The sequence below is a fragment of the Coregonus lavaretus genome (genome assembly GCF_964263955.1).
Source record: "Coregonus lavaretus genome assembly, chromosome: 10".
NCBI lineage: Eukaryota > Metazoa > Chordata > Actinopteri > Salmoniformes > Salmonidae > Coregonus > Coregonus lavaretus.
In genome coordinates, this window is record NC_139997.1 from 47,853,560 (window position 1) to 47,874,386 (window position 20,827).

The 20,827-nt window shown below is 43.9% G+C and overlaps 2 protein-coding genes across 4 annotated transcripts in view; both read left to right on the forward strand.

The window, feature by feature from the left end:
* The first annotated feature begins 6,976 nt into the window (after nucleotides 1-6,976).
* On the forward strand, nucleotides 6,977-10,642 carry LOC311135545 (3'-5' exoribonuclease 1-like). 2 transcript variants are annotated; one of them, XM_084169555.1, is made up of 7 exons: nucleotides 6,977-7,222; nucleotides 7,359-7,537; nucleotides 7,949-8,171; nucleotides 8,336-8,419; nucleotides 8,541-8,650; nucleotides 8,766-8,880; nucleotides 9,333-10,642. In XM_084169555.1, the coding sequence occupies exons 1-7, from the start codon at nucleotides 7,145-7,147 to the stop codon at nucleotides 9,573-9,575; spliced, it is 1,032 nt and encodes a 343-aa protein (XP_084025681.1). In that variant the 5' UTR covers nucleotides 6,977-7,144; the 3' UTR covers nucleotides 9,576-10,642. The 2 variants fall into 2 exon arrangements, with proteins under 2 accessions (XP_084025681.1, XP_084025682.1); XM_084169556.1 differs by having other exon boundaries at nucleotides 7,026-7,222; nucleotides 9,229-9,396.
* An 821-nt stretch (nucleotides 10,643-11,463) lies between these two features.
* Nucleotides 11,464-20,827, forward strand: part of LOC311135700 (malignant fibrous histiocytoma-amplified sequence 1 homolog) — a 31,998-nt gene continuing 22,634 nt past the window's right edge. The window contains exons 1-2 of one of the 2 annotated variants that reach the window (XM_084169719.1): nucleotides 11,464-14,790; nucleotides 15,047-15,856. In XM_084169719.1, coding sequence (XP_084025845.1) covers nucleotides 11,898-14,790; nucleotides 15,047-15,072 — 2,919 coding nt within the window. In that variant the 5' untranslated portion in view covers nucleotides 11,464-11,897 and the 3' untranslated portion in view covers nucleotides 15,073-15,856. Of the gene's footprint in view, nucleotides 14,791-15,046; nucleotides 15,857-20,827 lie in introns of those variants that run through there. The other variant, XM_084169718.1, reaches the window with a different exon arrangement.

The following is a 20,827-nucleotide window of genomic DNA, read 5'->3' on the forward strand; positions in this document are numbered from 1 at the left end:
ATAAGGATAATTATAATTACTCTTGTATAATTGGGCAGCAAACAGCCTACCGTTTTTTTAAATTTACCAATAAATCTATTTGACTAGCATCAGATGTTGACAATCAAATTTGTTTGGCTCAATATAATTACTCTTGTAGCATTGAGCTGCAAACCAGCTTAGAATGAACAGTATTCAAGGGTTAACAATAACATCCATCACTAATATGACTCCCACCAGAAAACCACTTTACACAACAGACAAAAAGACAATGGCAAATTAATTTAATGACTACTACATAAAGTTTGACTGACATTACTTCTCTGCCAAGTGTGTTAACATGCTCATCACCATTGTTATTGATTGCTGTGACCCCAAGTTAGAATTTAACCCTTTATAGGCCACGAGTCTACGCACGCTGGCAACAGGCCTCGATGGTGTCTCTGCTTTGTGCAGAGGAAAGTGTGAACAGGATGGGTGAACTCTCAGCCTTGGGGGGCACCTTAATGACCTTGGGCTCAGACAGGGTCTTGTTCACTTGGACCTGCTGGGTCCTGTTGATCAGAAATTAGTGATACCACCAGTGGACGCTGCTGAGGGGAGGACGGCTCATAATAATGGCTGGAACGTAGCGAATTAAATGTCAAACACATGGAATGAGTAGGTGTGTCCATACTTTTGTATGTATATATATATATGTGTATGTGTGTGTATGTATATACATACAGTTGAAGTCGATTGCCAACAAGGGTTTTGCCACCAAGTACTAAGTCATGTTTTGCAGAGGGGTCAAATACTTATTTCTCTCAATAAAATGCAAATCAATTTATAGCATTTTTGACGTGCGTTTTTTTGGATTTTTTTGTTGTTATTCTGTCGCTCACTGTTCAAATAAACCTACCATTAAAATTATAGACTGATCATGTCTTTGTCAGTGGGCAAATGTACAAAATCAGCAGGGGATCAAATACTTTTTTCCCTCACTGTATAGAATCGTGAGAATCGCAATACATATCGTATCGGCACCTAAGTATCGTCATATCGTATTGTGAGGTCCCTGGCAATTCCCAGAAGAATGTCATGACATTTCTCCCTGCTGCAGAAGGCTGAATTGGTCCGCTAATACAGCAGTTGTAAAGGCCTGTCTGTCTAAAATGTAAGCCACTTTCGTATGACCGGTTATCCCGAGTTGAACTCAGACTTAATACAACAGTAGCTAAGATGGGGAGAAGTCTGTCCATACTAAAGCGCTGCACTACCTTCTTAACAGCACTATCAACAAGGCAGGTCCTACAGGCTCTAGTTTTGTCGCACCTGGACTACTGTTCAGTCGTATGGTCAGGTGCCACAAAGAGGGACTTAGGAAAATTGCAATTGGCTCAGAACAGGGCAGCACGGCTGGCCCTTGGATGTACACAGAGAGCAAACATTAATAATATGCATGTCAATCTATCCTGGCTAAAAGTGGAGGAGAGATTAACTTCATCACTACTTGTATATGTGAGAGGTATTGACATGTTGAAAGCACCGAGCTGTCTGTTTAAACGACTAGCACACAGCTCAGACAACCAAGCATACCCCACAAGACATGCCATGAGAGGTCTCTTCACAGTCCCCAAGTCCAGGACAGACTATGGGAGGTGCACAGTACTACATAGAGCCATGACTACATGGAACTTTATTCCACATCAGATAATAATACACCTTATGGAACAGCAGGGACTGTGAAGCAACACAAACATAGGCACAGACACATGCATACACACACATGATAACATATGCACTATACACACGTACACATGGATTTTGTGTTGTAGATATGTGGTAGTGGAGTAGGGGCCCAAGGGCACACACTTAGTGTGTTGTGAAATCTGTTATGAATGTATTGTAATGTTTCTAAAATTGCCTTGGCAGCAGCTAATGGGGATCCATAATAAATACAAAGACAAAAACTGTTGACCAAAGTTACCTCGCTAACCCCTCAAACCTGCTTCACAGGATAACCCTCAAATGAAAGAAGTGCAGGAGCTGTCTTTTTCCAAGTCGGTCCATTAGACTATGTTCACCGAAATTCACAAATAACATTATGCTATAGAGACCTGATTATTCACTGTTAGGGGTTTATAAACATTTTCCATGACTTCTGAATGACTTTTAACCAAATGAACATTACTATTATTATAGCTACATGCAAAAGTAAGCATTACTGACACTGGAAGGCTGCTGTGTCTGATCCCATGTAGACCGACCATCTCCTTCACAACTTGATAACTTCACAACTTGAGCAGCTCTACGCTGCTCCGCGAAGCGCAAGAAGTATGAATGCCCTGACTTCTGCAGAGGCCGTATCACCGTAAATGCTGAACGGCAAATGCAGATGTCGTATTGACCATTCAGCGCATTTAAGTGATGACAAACTTTACTAAGAAAAAGGGCTCTACAATTAGTGTGAATTTCCCTTGGCATGACATGACATGACGTTGAGTCAACAACACAGACACAACTCATCACAAACACCCTCAGTTATGTTGCTCAACTACTGTAAGTGAGACTAGACTGGGTGGATTCTGGGCAGTAATGACTACCTACCTTTGTGTGTGTTTCTCGAAGGCACGTTCTCAGTTGAGCACGTCACGTGATTTAGGTCATTTCAATTTTTGAGAAAGGACAAGATTCCACATTGAGAGTGTGCATTTCCCTTGGCAGCATGACCTGACATGAAACTCATACATATACATTTCATTGCCCCTTTATTAACACGCCTCCCAATTCCAAATTCTTCTGTTTCAGATTTATACAAGCAAACATTTGGTGTACACACTACAGTGTAAAAGAGCATGGTTATGCAAGGCTCTTGTGTCTCACAAACCCGTTGAATCTGGGGGACCCAGTTATGGAGTGTCCTTTTATTTGAAGATACACTATATTTTACAAATAGACATCACAACCCCAGCTTGAACACCTAGTAACCCTTACGGCCAGCTGCTTGAACATAAGGACTAAGCCTCACGTTTAGCCCAATTCTCATTTATGAAATCCAGAATCATAATCTTTAGATTAATGTATGTATGTGAAACCCTCACTTACAATTATGTGAAGTTATTCAATTAATTTCATTTTAGAATAATTCACGTACCACTGTTATATCAACTTTCCATACACAGTGTAAGCACCGGTATTTATGCATGAGTTGTGCTGTGACCATTAATGTAGCTTCACACTAGTTGTAATTAAGATTGATTGCTTGTGTTACTTTCTTATAGCTAAAAATAGGAGCTTAGTAGTCAATTTACTGGTGTAATGCTCTTCCGTGTCAGCAGGTGTCGCTGTCGCTAATATATTTTAGGTGTAAACTTTAACCGGTGTTATGATACTGATGATTTGTAGCCACAGATGGTTTGTTTACTTTTCTATACAGAAGCTGAATAACAGAGACACATCCAGGTACTTTCCGCAAACTTATGGAAAGGAAAAACGCCACACACTGCTGCCCATTTTCCCAGGTGATTTGATTTATAACAACGTTTCGACCCTTAGGTCTTCATCAGGCATCCATATCCCAGGTGGGGGCGAAGGTCCTATATATAGGGGCAGTACTCAGTGACATCACTTCCTGAAACAGGAGGTAAAAATATATAACACGGGTTCACAATATTAACATTCAATGTATCAAAATATATGATCATACACAAGGAATGTGATCAATATTTACAGTAATATATATACACACACAATATTCAATTAGGACAAAAACAAAATAATTTGGTCATTTTTAAACTATAAAAGCGGTTTTAAATCAAACTCCTCGTTAAGGCCAAGAGGAGACAGTGTGTTGAGCCTGTGGATCCAGAAAGATTCCCTTTGAAAAAGTTTCCTCTCAATGTCCCCTCCCCTGCGTGACATCTTGACCATTTATATTCCAATGTATCGCAGAGAACTAATAGGATGTCCAGCTTGTACAAAGTGAACAGCAAACAGATTTTTTGTCTCACCTGTTTGTATATTGCTGCGGTGCTCACTGATCCGGGTCTTAAGGCTTCTACGAGTTTTCCCTATGTAAGACAGACCACAGGGACATTTCAACATGTAAACAGCATTGGTGGACATGCAGGTAATCAGGCCTTTGATCTTGAATCTTTGTCCTGTGCGGGGTGGGTAAATGAGTCACATTTGTAGTGAAACTGCATTGAGCACATTGGCCACGTTTGTAATTACCCTCCAGAACCTTGTCCAAGCAAGTTTCCCTTTTCTCTGGTGGATAATAAGATTTGACCACAATGGCTCTCACATTTGGGGATCTTTTAAAGACCATACTGTACATAGGGGATATTTAAAGATCGGTTTCAATTGTGGGTCAGTAGCAATAATGTACCAGTGCTTCCTGATAATGTCCTTAAATGCTTTCCACAATGGTGAGTATTGGGTGAAGCATGAGGGGACATGTTCTGCTTTTTCCTTAACTTTTGGTTGAAGGCTTTCCAACTGTGTTAGCCCTTCAAAACGATCATTGGCATGTTTTGCCCAATTGTCTTTGTACCCCCTTTCCTTAAACCTTTGTGTGAGGTCCTTGGTCTGTTTCTGGTAAGAAGCATCAGAGCTGCATATTCTTCTGATGCAGCTGAATTGATTTACAGGGAGACGTTTAATAAGTGGACGTGGATGAAAGCTGTCATGTCTAAGGAGGGTGGTTCCTGTCCGTAGGTTTCCTATAGAGATCTGTAGAGAATAAGGTTTTGTCCTTAATAACCATCACATCAAGAAAACGGATTAGTGTTCCAGTCCCATCTCAGCCTTCCATTGACTATGTACATACAGTTGAAGTCAGAAGTTTACATACACTTAGGTTGGAGTCATTAAAACTCATTTTTCAACCACTCCACAAATTTCTTGTTAACAAACTATAGTTTTGGCAAGTTGGTTAGGACATCTACTTTGTGCATGACACAAGTCATTTTTCCAACAATTGTTTACAGACAGATTATTTCACTTATAATTCTCTGTATCACAATTCCAGTGGGTCAGAAGTTTACATACACTAAGTTGACTGTGCCTTTAAACAGCTTGGAAAATTCCAGAAAATGATGGCTTTAGAAGCTTCTGATAGACTAATTGACATCATTTGAGTCAATTGGAGGTGTACCTGTGGATGTATTTCAAGGCCTACCTTCAAACTCAGTGCCTCTTTGCTTGACATCATGGGAAAATCAAAAGAAATCAGCCAAGACCTCTGAAAAAAACTTGTAGACCTCCACAAGTCTGGTTCATCCTTGGGAGCAATTTCCAAATGCCTGAAGGTACCACGTTCATCTGTACGAACAATAGTACGCAAGTATAAGCACCATGGGATCACGCAGCCGTCGTACCGCTCAGGAAGGAGACGCGTTCTGTCTCCTAGAGATGAACATACATTGGTGTGAAAAGTGCAAATCAATCCCAGAACAACAGCAAAGGACCTTGTGAAGATGCTGGAGGAAACAGGTACAAAAGTATCTATACCCACAGTAAAAGAAGTCCTATATCGACATAACCTGAAAGGCTGCTCAGCAAGGAAGAAGCCACTACTCCAAAACCGCCATAAAAAAGCCAGACTACGGTTTGCAACTGCACATGGGGACAAAGATCGTACTTTTTGGAGAAATGTCCTCTGGTCTGATGAAACAAAAATAGAACTGTTTGGCCATAATGACCATCGTTATGTTTGGAGGAAAAAGGGGGTGGCTTGCAAGCCGAAGAACACCATCCCAACCGTGAAACACGGGGGTGGCAGCATCATGCTGTGGGGGTGCTTTGCTGCAGGACTGGTACAGGACTGGTACACTTCACAAAATAGATGGCATCATGAGGATGGAAAATGATGTGGATATATTGAAGCAACATCTGAAGACATCAGTCAGGAAGTTAAAGCTTGGTCGCAAATGGGTCTTCCAAATGGACAATGACCCCAAGCATACTTCCAAAGTTGTGGCAAAATTGCTTAAGGACAACGAAGTCAAGGTATTGGAGTGGCCATCACAAAGTCCTGACCTCAATCCTATAGAAAATGTGTGGGCAGAACTGAAAAAGCGTGTGCGAGCAAGGAGGCCTACAAACCTGACTCAGTTACACCAGCTCTGTCAGGAGGAATGGGCCAAAATTCACCCAACTTATTGTGGGAAGCTTGTGGAAGGCTACCCGAAACGTTTGACCCAAGTTAAACAATTTAAAGGCAATGCTACCAAATACTAATTGTGTATGTAAACTTCTGACCCACTGGGAATGTGATGAAATAAATAAAAGCTGAAAGAAATAATTATCTCTACTATTATTCTGACATTTCACATTCTTAAAATAAAGTGGGGATCCTAACTGACATAAGACAGGGGATTTTTACTATGATTAAATGTCAGGAATTGTGAAAAACGTATTTAACGAGTTTAAATGTATTTGGTTTAGGTGTATGTAAACTTCCGACTTCAACTGTAGTTAATGGTGAAATGGAGGTGCTCATTCATATAGTTTAGATAGACATGGAATTCCATGAGTCATCCAAATATCTCCGAATTAGGAGAATATTGGAGAGAAAGGGGTTAAGGTCTGGATTCAGCACTACCTGTTGTTCTACCCTTGTGTCTAGATGGAGTAGGCCTACAGCGCCATCTAGTGGTCGCGTCGGGGACAACAGTTGTTGACAACAAGTATTAGCCTAACCCTTTCCCTAACCTTAACCTCATTTTCCGAACCGGCAACGTTAATTCATCTAACCTGCCACGTTAATTATCCTAACCTGCTATGTACACAAACCATCTGTGCCGTCGACAAATCATCATTATCACCACATCGGAACTGCAACCGGAAATGTTTGTTTATTTTTCACACAATATTAAAATGTTGCTTGCTCGTTAGCTATCCAAATATATCTGTAAAAAGGTGTCTTGTTGGAATAAAATTGGAAAAACATGAATAAAAGTGTTTTTTTAATATCATGTAACGTTGATCGGCGACACACTTCGGATATAACATTCAAGCGCGTAGTAGAGCACTGACACGCGGGAAGAAAGCGCGGAAACAGTCAAGAACAGGAGGATTGTCTGCCAACAACACATCCTACCAGTTAGCTAGCAAGTAGCAAGCTAACCTTTCCCCCACCCAGTTTACAGAAAGGATTGATTCAACCAATCTCTGAAGAATGGAGGAATATAAGGAGAATATTCAAGACAAGGGTGGCAATGTGAAATTGTCCTCTAAACCCGAGGAAGATGACAAGGTTAGTAGCTACTGCTAACTAGCTAGCTTGCTGGATTGGAGTAGAAATGGAAGCCAGGGATATTTTAAACTAGCTAGGAAGCTACCTACTGATATGTGACTAACGTTAACTGTATATTCCTTTCTATATGTCAAAGTCTTGCAGCAGAGTCAGAGTTTGTAGTAACATCGATGAACCCGTCCCTCAAGCATCTCCTACTCATGGCGAGTTCAGTGATCCTGTTTACAAAGAGATTGCTCTTGCAAATGGACATATCAATCGCATGAACAAGGATGAGCTTCGGGCCAAACTGGCAGAGTTGAAGCTTGACACAAGGTATGTAGGAACACTTGTTTCAGTAGCTAAGGAATTGTGCTGTATGTAATCACATACCACGTTACAACCCTGTAGCTAGTGTAGTGTTTCAGCAGGAGATGGCTACAATCATAATCCATTGGAGATCAGGGGTGTAATCATTAGTCCAAACTAAATCGAGACTTTCTATTGGACAAATTCAGGTAAGTCCCTCCCCGTTCCGTTTGCTTCCGTTTTAAGAAAAGTTTTGCAACAGAATCGGCTTCATGAATATACCCCAGGATCTCTGTGTTAGGAAATCCCAGAGCTGCTTGACATGCCACTGAAGAAGATCCATTCCACTGAATATGTCCCATGATTCCAATTGTGTGCCTGTCTGTCTGTCTGTCTGTGTCTGTGTGTGTGTGTGTGTGTGTGTGTGTGTGTGTGTAGAGGTGTGAAGGATGTAATGAAGAAGCGGTTGAAGAACTACTACAAGAAACAGAAGCTGTCGCTGATGCAGTCTGTGACAGAGGGTGAAGCCACGGATACCTACTACGACTACATCTGCGTGGTGGACTTTGAGGCAACATGTGAACAGGACAACCCCGCTGACTTCACTCATGAAATCATTGAGTTCCCAATGGTCCTGCTCAACACGCACACTTTAGAGATTGTGAGTGGGCGAGGAGGGGACATTGTTAGAATCAATGCATTTTAAGGCTTGTGTGTACGATCATACAGGTCATAGATGTATGGACCTTTGATTTCACATTAGTTGTTGATGCAAATAATACACACATCTTTTGGTATCATGAATGACACTGGATTTACTTGTAGGAGGACACCTTTCAGGAATATGTCAGACCAGAAGTCAACACACAGCTGTCAGAGTTCTGCATAAAGTTGACAGGGATAACACAGGTGAGACACAGGCATAGACGTTGACTGAACTATCTTGAAGGACTTGAATAGTATGATTCAAAATACTTCACACAATGTAACGTTCATATAAGAGTTTCTAACTGCTTTTTTTTCGGCCCAGAAAATGGTGGATGAAGCAGACACGTTCCCTGATGTCCTTAAGCGGGTGGTGCTTTGGCTTCGGGAGAAAGAGCTTGGCACAAAATACAAATACACCATTCTTACAGACGGGTACGTCAGTGTGCGCAGAGGGTACTAACACTGCTTTGGTATACTAATGATAACGCTAGCAAGATATTAAGTGTTCTCATTAGTATACAACTATGTGCTTTTGTTATATCCACAGATCTTGGGACATGAGCAAGTTCATGAACACCCAGTGCCGTTTAAATCGGCTCAGATATCCACAGTTTGCAAAGAAGTGGATCAACATCAAAAAATTATACGGGAACTTCTATAAGGTTTGTTTTTTTTATGATATGAAATTAGCTGAAATATCTCTCTTAATGTAGAAGCATGTAAGACATTCGTTAGATACAGTATGTTGAGTAGAAAGCAATCGAGAGAGTAGAATAGAATCTTCCCTTTTCCACAGGTCCCTCGCACCCAGACCAAGCTGAGCAGCATTAGAATCTTCCCTTTTCCACAGGTCCCTCGCACCCAGACCAAGCTGAGCAGCATTAGAATCTTCCCTTTTCCACAGGTCCCTCGCACCCAGACCAAGCTGAGCAGCATTAGAATCTTCCCTTTTCCACAGGTCCCTCGCACCCAGACCAAGCTGAGCAGCATTAATCTTCCCTTTTCCACAGGTCCCTCGTACCCAGACCAAGCTGAGCAGCATTAATCTTCCCTTTTCCACAGGTCCCTCGTACCCAGACCAAACTGAGCAGCATTAATCTTCCCTTTTCCACAGGTCCCTCGTACCCAGACCAAGCTGAGCAGCATGCTGGAGAAGCTGGGACTTCAATACGAGGGCCGCCCTCACTCTGGCCTGGATGACTCGCGCAACATCGCCCGCGTTGCGCTGCGCATGCTGCAGGACGGCTGCCAACTGCGCATCAACGAGCGCATGCACGAAGGACATCTGCGGACTGTGCCCAGCTCTGCCCCTTTGGAAGGAGCACCACCCCCACATACCCCCCGCAGCAGAGACTAGCCCTCGGCTCCGCATCCCCTGGCTCTGAGACTTCTGCATTGAGGCCTTCAAGCAGGCATCCCATGTCTGTTTTACCCCCATGGCTTAAAAATCATAGCACTTTTCCCACTCAATCTAAGAGTCCGTTTTTTTTTGTCCCAAATTGTGGGACTGTGTGGATACAGTTGTTTAATTGGACTAGTTGTGCCACTTACCACAATTCTAATTTTGTTGCTGCCTTTTGACAGCCTCTGTAGATTTTTACAGTAGGACTAAGACATTGTCTGCTAAGGATTTTCTTTAACGAATGATTTTTAATTTGGTTCGTCTTTCATATTGTCTGAAAACAAAAACAACCTGCTGCTAACCCTCAGGCTGTGTTTATACAGGCAGCCCACTTTGGATCTTTTGCCACTAATTAACCATTTGACCAATCAGATCAGATCTTTTGCCAATAATTGGGCAAAATATCTGATTTGGGCTGCCTGTGTAAAGCAGCCAAATGTAATTGACTGCCTGTTAGAGGCCTGGCTTGAGTCTTTTATTTATTTTTTTACAGAGCACACAAGGCCTTTAAAACCAGTTCAAGACAATTGAGGATATGTCAGCTTTAAGTTTGGTGTAAGCAATGCATATACTTTGTGATTTACATTTACAGGATACAATTTTGCACAAGTTCACATGCAAACAATGTATGAACTATTTAGCTATTGTCTTAAACCATTTTTTTTAATACTAATAAATATTTCTAAACCCCAGTAATTATACTGCCTTGTTACAAACCATACCAAGTACATTTTTTTTAAACAACTAAAATGTACTTCTATTTTTCTATTAATTTCCTGATACCAGTAATTATGTAAATACCGATTATTATGCTGCTGAACTATTGCCAGTTCTGGTTAATAGGAGTTAGTAGTAGGTGACGTTTATTTTTAAGCCTGCTTTCTTCACTTTCTGGGGGCAGTAGAGTTGAAAGGGCTTGGACAGTCCTAGACATGTATTGTCTGTCCTGTTTTTGTTGTGCTGCAGTTTATAATCCATTTGAACTTGGATGCTGACCGATGAATAAGGACAATTGTAATACACACTAGCGTAACATTTGCATTTAATATTTAAATGTACATATGGTACAACTCCTAACATTTCTAACACGTCTGTGCTTCATGGCGTCAGGTTCAAGAGAAAATATTTTTCCTTTTTGTTATGTACAAAACCAATCAAATTACTACCATAAGCGATAAGTCTATGATTTCAACACACAATACAATATGGTGACGTAATGGTTTTGCCAAACCCTGTGCATTCAAATCATAGCCATTAGATGGAGACAAAGCAGATAACGCGTACAAAGAACACGTACTGTTTCCCATCAAGAGAATACCATGAGAAAGTGGTACGTGTTTTGTTTACACCATCTAAGTTTCAATGTCTGCTACTGAAAATAACCTTTTCGCAGGGGGATCTTTTTATCTTCCGCAATAACATTACATCTGGTGCTTGATCGAAATAGCATTGCTGAAACTAAATTCTATATGCTATTTGGTCTTTATTTCTTATAAAATCATTTTATATCCCATCTGACCAGAATAATTATTGAAAAATGAATGTAATATAGAATAATACATTTTACTTTCTCAACTCATCAATGGGTGGCGAAAATAGCTGTAAAAATCGATTTATCTAATCAAAACAGAAAACACTTCTGTCTCGCTCTAGATAAAACAGACATCATATTCCTTTATTTAATCTTATAAATGTTATTGCCTAGCAATAATAATAGCTTGTCATCATGGGTAGTCAATCGAGAACTAAACCAAGGTGGCTAAAAATCTGACGCAGTGTAATCTAGGCGTTGCTACTGTTTCACTCCCCCTTGAGCAGCAAGGACTGTAGTTTACGAGAGAACACAGGCAGAGAGATGAGCGAGGCACAAGGAGGAGAGACTTTGCCCGCTGTTTGATTTCATTCATTGTTTTTTAGATAATGGGACGCGCTTGGATGCCAACATACTGGAGAATGTGCTGGCGGGGCCAGCCCAACCGCCTGGGTTTTAAAATTGACTTGAAATAGCGGTAGGTTTCACTGTTCCTTGTGCGGTCCGCGGCCGTAGATAAAGATGCGTGAAACACTGCTGGCTAGGTCCAGCCGTCCTGATACGATTGAAAAGCATGATGTTTTGTTGTTCTTGCTCGAAATGGAATTACTGTCGTTTTCTCTGTTTGGATTGTTCATGATAAGAACACTAATCGATTAAACAAGGGCACCCAGACCAACATGTTGCCAGGATAATTGATTATTCCTCCCAATGAAAACAAGGAGGAGGTGTCGGTCTGCAAAACCATGGAGGACAAGGAGAATAATCTCAAAACGGCTAAATTGTGGAGAGATGCTGCTCTCCGCTCTAGGAAGCTGCGAAGCAACCTGCGACAGCTCACCCTCTGCTCCAAAAACAGGGAGAAGATCATTCTACCTGAAAATATAAGCGAGATAGAGGTACTCAATCTGGGCAATAACTCGCTGTATGAGCTACCAGAAGGATTGGGGGCAAGCCTTACAAACCTGCGTAGCCTTATCCTCCGCAGGAACAAATTTATCACAGTTCCTTTTGTGGTGTTTGAACTGGGTCGGCTTGTGGAACTGGACATGAGCCACAACTGCTTGGGCCACTTCTCTGAGGATATAGGCCTGCTGAAGGGGCTGAAAAAACTCTGCATCAGTCACAACAACATCCAGTACCTGCCGTCACAGATTGGGGCACTGCAGTACTTAGAGGAGCTGGACATAAGCTTCAATGACATATGTGATTTCCCCAGGTCCTTCTCACAGCTCAAGAGGCTCCGTACTCTGGATGCCGATCACAACAAGCTGAACCAGTTTCCCCTGGAGATTCTTGCCCTAAGTGACCTGGAGGAGCTCGACTGCTCAGGGAATAAGTTTGCGTGTCTACCAGGGGACATCATTAAGCTGCAGTCCATCAAGATCCTGTGGCTCAGCAGCATTCACATCTCCACGTTACCGGACACGTTCTGTCACCTGCACAACCTAGAGAGCCTGATGCTAGACAGTAACAACCTCGCAGCTCTGCCTCATTCCTTTGGCAACCTGCAGAGACTTAAAATGGTCAATCTATCCTCTAATGAGCTTGAGGAGTTTCCCCAGGTTATCCTAAACATCACAGGACTAGAAGAGCTTTACCTGAGCAGAAATAAACTGTCTTTTGTCCCAGAGGAGATAGGCCAGCTGTGTAGGCTGGCTAACCTCTGGTTAGACAATAATAAGATTACTTATCTGCCCGACTCCATTGTGGAGCTAGATAGATTGGAAGAGCTTGTTTTACAGGGTAACCAAATAGCCATACTTCCAGATAACTTTGGAAAACTCTCCAAGGTAAACATTTGGAAAGTGAAGGATAACCCGCTCATTCAGCCTCCCTATGAGGTCTGTATGAAGGGGATCCCCTACATCGGTGCTTATCAAAAGGAACTCGCACATTCCCAGCTGGCTGTGAAACCCAGGTTAAAACTGGTCCTGATGGGAATGAAAAACGCTGGAAAAACACTGCTCAGGCAGAGTGTGGTGAGTGAGCAGCAGGATGCCAACTCTGCTCAGGGAAACAAAGGGGTTGATGTGACTAACTGGGTAGCGGACGCCGATCGCAGTCTTACATTTTTAGTGTATGACCTGTCAGGGAAGCCAAACTATGACCTCATCAAACCTTTTTTTCTCTCACCCGGTGCTCTGTACATCCTCGTTGTGAATCTGAAAACATACTCACCCAATAACTTTTACGCCCACGTGGGTTACTTCCTCCATCTCCTCAGTGCCAAAGTGCCCCATGCTGTGGTCTGCATGGTGGGCACGCACACAGACCTGTGTGGAGACATAGAGGTGGAGGGGAAGAGCCTGGATATCCACAGACAGATTGCCCTGCAGGAGAAGTGGGACACCCATTGCCTCCGGAGCCTTGCCCAGCAGGTGGACCAGGCCCTGGAGCAGGGCTACAACGTCCGCACCTCCAGCCCTCACATCCTCTTCTACGGCGTCACAGACAAGAACCTGAGACGGAAGAAAGCCCAGCTGCAGTACATGCTAAACCACAGGCTACAGATCCTGTCCCCTGTCCTGTGTGTCAGCTGCATGGAGAGCCAGATAAATATCCAGAGGCTGAAGGAGAAGCTCATGTCAGTGGCTGACCACCGCGACATCTTCCCCAACCTCCACCGCGTGCTGCCCAAGTCCTGGCAGATGCTGGAGGAGCTGCACTTTAAGCCCCAGGACCTGTGGCTCTCGTGGTGGGACTCGGCCCGTTTGGGCCTCCAGGCTGGGCTCACGGAGGACCGCCTGCAGAGTGCCCTGTCGTACCTGCACGAGAGTGGGAAGCTACTCTACTTCGAGGACAGTCTGACACTAAAGGAGTACGTCTTCCACAACCTGCCACGCTTCATCGCCATCCTCAACGTCTTCTTCCAGAGGGATGAGTCCACGTTGCTGGAGAGGCTACTGTCGGACGGTGAGAGGGGGGACAAGAGGAGGGCCAGTGTGGTTATAGATGGGGAGAAGGGAGAAAACCTCAGGGCTACCCATCTACAGCACCATGTGGAGGGCTTCCTCAGCCACGGCCTCCTGCCTTCCAACGTCATCCGGCTGCTCCTGAGACCTCTCATCCAAACCCAGCAGGACCTCCACCTCATCATGGAGCTGCTGGAGAAGATGGGGGTGTGCTACTGCATCAACAAGGCCCGCAGCAAGCCTCTGAACGGGGCCACCGTCTGGTACAAGTTCCCCAGCTATGTCAGCAATGAGGAGCCCCATGCCGAGGCCTGGGTGAACAGCAGCTCAGTGGCTGCTAGTCAGTTCTTCTCTTTAGAGCAGCTGCAGATTGAATACAGCTTCCCCTTTCTCTTCCCTCCTGGACTGTTTGCACGCTACAGTGTGCAGATCAACAGCCATGTGGTTCAGAGGTCAGACGGGAGGCACCAGATCTTTGCCTATCGTGGTAAAGTGCCTGTGGTGGTCAGCTACCGGCCGGCTCGAGGCAGGCTGCAGGCCGAGTCACTGTCCATAGCCAGCCATGCCTCCCTGCCAAATATCTGGACTGCTTGGCAAGCGATAATCCCACTGGTTGAGGAGCTGAATGTCCTTCTGCAGGAGTGGCCCGGACTCTACTACACTGTTCATGTTCTGTGTTCCAAGTGCCTCAAGAGAGGGTCACCCAACCCACACACCTTCCCAGGTAAATATGCTGTCCCTTCTCTTTCCCCGCCACCCCCTCTACCAGTGGTTTAGAATCATCAAGGCATTATGGAAATATCTCATGGAGGGGACATTTTATAGATTTTAATGGCTGAAACTGAATAATTAACCGCTAATAACAACAATAACATGTTCCGTCCTATTATAAATGTCTAAAAACAATCTTTCGAGCTTTAAATGAGAAAGTGAAAACCATACTGTACATTCATGCATTTCCCTTGTTCTATATTCAATAGAAATAGGGGTGTATTGCTGTGGATGAGAAGATGACTCATTAGGTTGAAGATAAGTCAGTCAGTGGGGATGGAGGCTACACAAAGACGACGGTGCGGCTGGTGGTGACATTTGCTCAGCTGAATTGGGGGGGGGGGGGCTCTGTTGGTTCCAAGCCCCACCTCAGAGACACAAATTGGCCTCGTATCTGTCTGTTCTGGGCCTCCTGCTGAGATCATGGACAAGTTCTGACATGGTGGTGTAGACTGAGGGTTGCCATGGCAATGCAACTGCCTTTATTTTCTTTGAATGTGACTAGAGTACAATAGATCATACAGCACGAGCGAGCCCATAGTCAGCTCTTTGTTATGATATAAACAATGCCATCCTGACATCCGTAGGTGTGTGTACGCACATATGGCAAAATCAGTAAAGGTTTCCCTCCTATAGCTCAGTTGGTAGAGCATGGCGCTTGTAACGCCAGGGTTGTGGGTTCGATTCCCACGGGGTGCCAGTATGAAAAATGTATGCACTCACTAACTGTAAGTCGCTCTGGATAAGAGTGTCTGCTAAATGACGTAAATGTAAATGTTTCCCTATTTATGCTTTCACAGGGAACAAGTGTACATTGTCTCATTACTAGTATGAGATAATTTTGCTGTAATGTCATCGTATTACCTTCTCAGTGTGCACTCTTTTGTGTGTGAATAGAGTACCTACTCCTTTACCTGCCCCTATGTTATGACAGAAAGTCTGCCAGACTCTGAGAGAATCTCTTTTTTAAATGTCTTTCCATTTTAAATTGTGTTTTTAAATGGGACTTTTCATGCTGCAGATCTTGTGTTTGTATCTTGTGAGATCTTGTAATTTAGGTGTGGCCCTGAATTGAGCAGGCAAGAGAATGACAGCTGGGTTTCTGCCAGCTGGATGGGTAGCTGTATCTACCCCATTCCCTGGCCCTCGTTTTATTTCTCCCTGTGTCAGCTCCCCACATACTTTTCATGCTCCGCTCCCCTCATCCCCCTCTCGCTCGCTCCCTCTCGTTCTCTCTGACCCAGGGAGTGCTTTGGCGGTCTTGGTGGATTAGTTCACGTCTGCGGTGTTGCTGGTTAGAATCATTAGGCACGAGGCAGTGCTTTTTCAGAGCTCTTCCACTGGCATGCCTGGGCTTCCGGAGCAACCGTCAGTCTGGCTGGCTTGGGAGCCGGGACACAGACCAGCGCCTGCTATACTAATACTCTGGAGCTTAACTAGGCACATACACTGGCCGGTAGATCAAAGTAAGGCAGTTCTCTGGCAGATAGACTAGATGTCATATACTGTAACTAGAAGAGGAGACATGGGAGGAAAATACATACAAACACACTGTGTTGTATGACCTTGTAGTTTGCCACATTTCACAAGTCACAACATATACAAAGTATACAAAACATTAAGAACCCCTGCTCGTTCCATGACATACTGACCAGGTGAATCCAGATGAAAGCTAAGATCCCTTATTGATGTCACCTGTTAAATCCACTTCAATCAGGGGAGGAGACTGGTTAAAGAAGGATTTTTAAGCCTTGACACGGATTGTGTATGTGTGCCAGTCAGAAGGTGAAGGGGCAAGACAAAAGATTTAAGTGCCTTTGAACGGGGTATGGTAGTATATGTTACGTTCCCCAGCAAGAAAACCAAAAATGTCGCTCAAACAGAAGAGGGATCTAACGAAGAGTCACTGACCAACAACCAAAACCAAACAGGTGGGGTTTTAGGAGGGGTTCTCAAAGACACTCATGGGGGTGTCCACTGAAAGTTGACTAGCAACAACAACTGGAACCTAAAAGGCACCCACCATGAGCGCCCACTAAATTTGCCCAAGGAAAGGCAAACAAAAGAAAAACCCACACCAAACTTATAGACAGGAAGCAAACCAAAAAGTTGGAGCAAAATTAAATCAGATAAAGGTTTGTCTAGAAATGAAAATAGGGAGCGCCAACTAAATGTTTTAACCGTCCGTCTCTCAAGACAACTGTAGCACTGGGCCATCACAGGTGAAACACCTTCCCTCTAACCAGATGACTGACTAACGAGGTGACACCAATCGGTGCGCCCCACAACCTGCAAATATAAAATGGAAAAACCAAAGCCGGTAACATAGGTGCCAGGTGCCGGTTTGTGACAAGAACTGCAACGCTGTTTTTCATGCTCAACAGTTTCCTGTGTGTATCAAGAATGGTCCACCACCCAAAGGACATCCAGCTAACTTGACACAACTGTGGGAAGCATTGGAGTCAACATGGGCCAGCATCCCTGTGGAATGCTTTCGACACCTTGTAGAGTCAAAAAGCGGGGGCAACTCAATATTAGGAAGGTGTTCCAAATATTTGATATACTCAGTGTAGACATTAAGTTTAGCAAGGTGATTGTCAACTGTTTTGGTGTACTAAACAGTCGATTTTTAACTGCGTAGTAACTAGATGGTGACGGCTTTGTGCTCATGTAAATGTAGCACATTTCATGGCATGCGTCATTGTAATTTCTGCTAGATAGGAGTGAGTTACTTCACAACAAGCTAGTCTTTCTGCTTGGCTAATGAAGCAAGGCTAGATGTGCTGTCATACGCCGATAGTTTGGCTTGAGATGAAAAGAAAACTGTTTCTTTCGTTTCTGGACCAGAGAAAACAACCCTGCCATTTATTTGGAAGGGTCAAAGCATTTCCTCCTCTTTGTCTGCAACACATTTTTGTGAGGCAGCGATGTAATGGCATCTGATCTCTCATAAAGATGACTGTTTATTCTTGTACAGTACAACTGCAACTTCCCCTACTTCCTATCTGTGTCCACTTCCATCCAGACCAGGGCCTTCTCAGTTTATCATTGCAATTTACTTAGGAACTGTGTCAACTTTCAATCTGGATTCTTGGGAGACTTTGACCCAGTGAATGGGGTGTGAGAAGGAAGGAAGGGAGGTGAATGTTTTGTTGCTGGAGTGGGGGATGTAATGTGTTGCAGGTTAGTGATTGGAATTCAAGGAATGGAACGTTAGCCCTGTGCGCTGTAGCCTACTCCCGACCCTCACCAGCTGTAAGCTTCTTAATTTAGACTAGCCAATATCTGAACTTGGACAACTGGAAGGGTGGACAGAGCTTCAAATATGTGACATTAATTGATTGGAAAAAGGGTATAGATTGTCTTCAAACCTTACAATGTTGGCATTCATTTAGAATGTTGGCATAGGATTCTCATGTCACCCCGCTCCTCCGCACACTCCACTGGCTTCCAGTTGAGGCTCGCATCTACTACAAGACCATGGTGCTTGCCTACGGAGCTGTGAGGGGAACGGCACCTCCTTACCTTCAGGCTCTGATCAGACCCTACACCCAAACGAGGGCACTACGTTCATCCACCTCTGGCCTGCTAGCTCCCCTACCTCTACGGAAGCACAGTTCCTGCTCAGCCCAGTCAAAGCTATTCGCTTCTCTGGCACCCCAATGGTGGAACAAGCTCCCCCACGACGCCAGGACAGCGGAGTCACTGACCACCTTCCGGAGACACTTGAAACCCTACCTGTTTAAGGAATACCTGGAATAGTATAAAGTAAACCTTCTTCCCCCACCCCCCCATTTAAAAAAAAGGGGGGGAAAAAGGTGGTTGTCCCACTGGCTATCATAAGTTGAATGCACCAATTTGTAAATCGCTCTGGATAAGAGCGCCTGCTAAATGATGTAAATGTAAATGTAATCAATGTATCCTGAATGAAGACCGTTCCCTCACGGCTCCTCCCTCGGTTTTACAAGGGAGTTTGTTTTCATTGAGGTCCTAAGCCCTGGTATAGGTGGTAACCATAGAGTTGTCCATTGTAGTATTCTAATTCCTAATTCTATGGTGGTAACATCCTCCTTTGAGTGTTATCCTAGAGCGAGTCAAATGAGGGATTTATCCTGGCCTTGCGTTGCGACAGGATGTGCTCGTCTGTTTGGCAGCTCCTTGAAGCACTTGGAATGCCCCACCCCCACCACCGTTCCCATGGTGTGTGTGTCAAGGCCAGGTTAAGCAGAAGCAAACAGTGACTCAAGTAGTACTTTTGCAGGTGACTGGCTCTCAGCTGCACCTGTCTATCACCATGGACTGTGCCCTGTTTATTGGAGCAACTCAATGGTTGCTGCTATAGATTTCTCTCCTGCATGCTGTCTGGTGATTTCAGTTCCTTTAGAATGTGATGTTTGTCCCTTTGCCCCTGCTTTGTCCCCATAATGAAAATGTACTACCTTTTCCACAACCTGTGTTTGTCCTCCATTTAGCTGCACAGCTTTTCATCTGTCCTAATATAGACATATTTTTGGCTGCTGCTACTTGTTTATTCACTGTTAGGGCTCCTCTCTCTCTGTTTGACTAAACATGGTGGACTCTTGAATACACTCATTCTTCTGTGGGATCTAGAGAGAAGACCTCCATCGCAATAATGTTTTCCTCATATCTGTTTCCTGCTAAAATCTCTGAATCAAACAAAGGCATGCATTCCCATTTCTATTCATGACCTGATCTGCCTCTGTACGGCTGGGAAAATCTGTAAAAAATCTCAGCTATGCAGACCACTTTTCCACCTACACGAAGCAACCTCTCCAACCTTATGGTGTGTGTGTGTCAACATATGTTTGTTGTGTGCCGAGCCGACTAGGTGAAAAATCTGTCGATGTGCCCTTGAGCAAGGCACTTAACCCTAATTGCTCCTGTAAGTCGCTCTGGATAAGAGCGTCTGCTAAATGACTAAAAATGTAAATGTAAATGTAAGCGAGAGAGAGTCTGTTTGTGCTTGTGACTGTGTGAATGCATGTGTTAAATTACAGAATGATGGTCGTGAGTGAGTAGTGGTCTCGTGTAGCTTCGTTGGTAGAGCATGGTGCTTGCAACGCCAGGATTGTGGGTTCGATTCTCACGGGGGACCAGTACGAAAATGTATGCACTCACTACTGTAAGTTGCTCTGGATAAGAGCGTCTGCTAAATGACTTAAATGTAATTAGTAATGTGCTGTTAATTACTTCCACACACATCCAGATTGGTTCATTGCCTTCTGCTGATCTGATAGTTAATGACACTTGGTGTAAACCGAAAGGATGTGATCCTCCACATTCCACAGGGTTTAGTCACAAAGGTTTGTCTTAAACGAGAACTGCCCACTCACTCCTGACCACACAAATATACTTTTCAAATAGCCCTAGTTTTGGTAGAATTGTCATTGACCTCCTCCTAGGGGTTTCCATGGAGGAAAACAGTCCTACTTGTATTCAAAGGTCATTTGGTGAGTTCTTTCAGGTGAGCAACTCCTGTGTAAGACCAGATGTAGATTTGGTCACTGGTGCTATTTATGTTTGTAGGTTATTGGAACAGTGGATATTTAGGTCCCATTGCATACCTTGAGCTCAACACTTTTGCTGTGTTTTGAACTGGGTATCATGTAGGCCTACAGACAGACTGATACGAAAAGGTTCAGCTTCAGACCCAACATTGGGCCAGTTTGTGTATAGGGTCCCCTAGACCTGTTTTGTTAAGTCATCACCCTGTTGCATCATTCAGGGTCATTAATGTGATGCTGGTGTTGAGTACAGAGTCCACATGGGGTTAACCTGAGGACCAGGGTGTCCATTATGAAAATGTGGCGGCTGGACATTTGACCAGCAGCATTTTAATTTACCAGACATTTGAGAAATTTACCGGACCCACATGTGCTGGGTGCGTAACTGATTAGGGCGTCCACCCACGGTGCTCAGAATGACAGAAATCACATTTTAGATTATGGTCATTCATTTTAACAGAACAT

Coding starts and splice junctions, on each gene's coding strand:
- LOC311135545 (XM_084169555.1), top strand. CDS start 7,145: ATGGAGGAATATAAGGAGAATATTCAAGACAAGGGTGGCAATGTGAAA. Junction 8,172..8,335: donor ACACGCACACTTTAGAGATT/GTGAGTGGGCGA, acceptor ATTTACTTGTAG/GAGGACACCTTTCAGGAATA. Junction 8,420..8,540: donor AGTTGACAGGGATAACACAG/GTGAGACACAGG, acceptor TTTTCGGCCCAG/AAAATGGTGGATGAAGCAGA.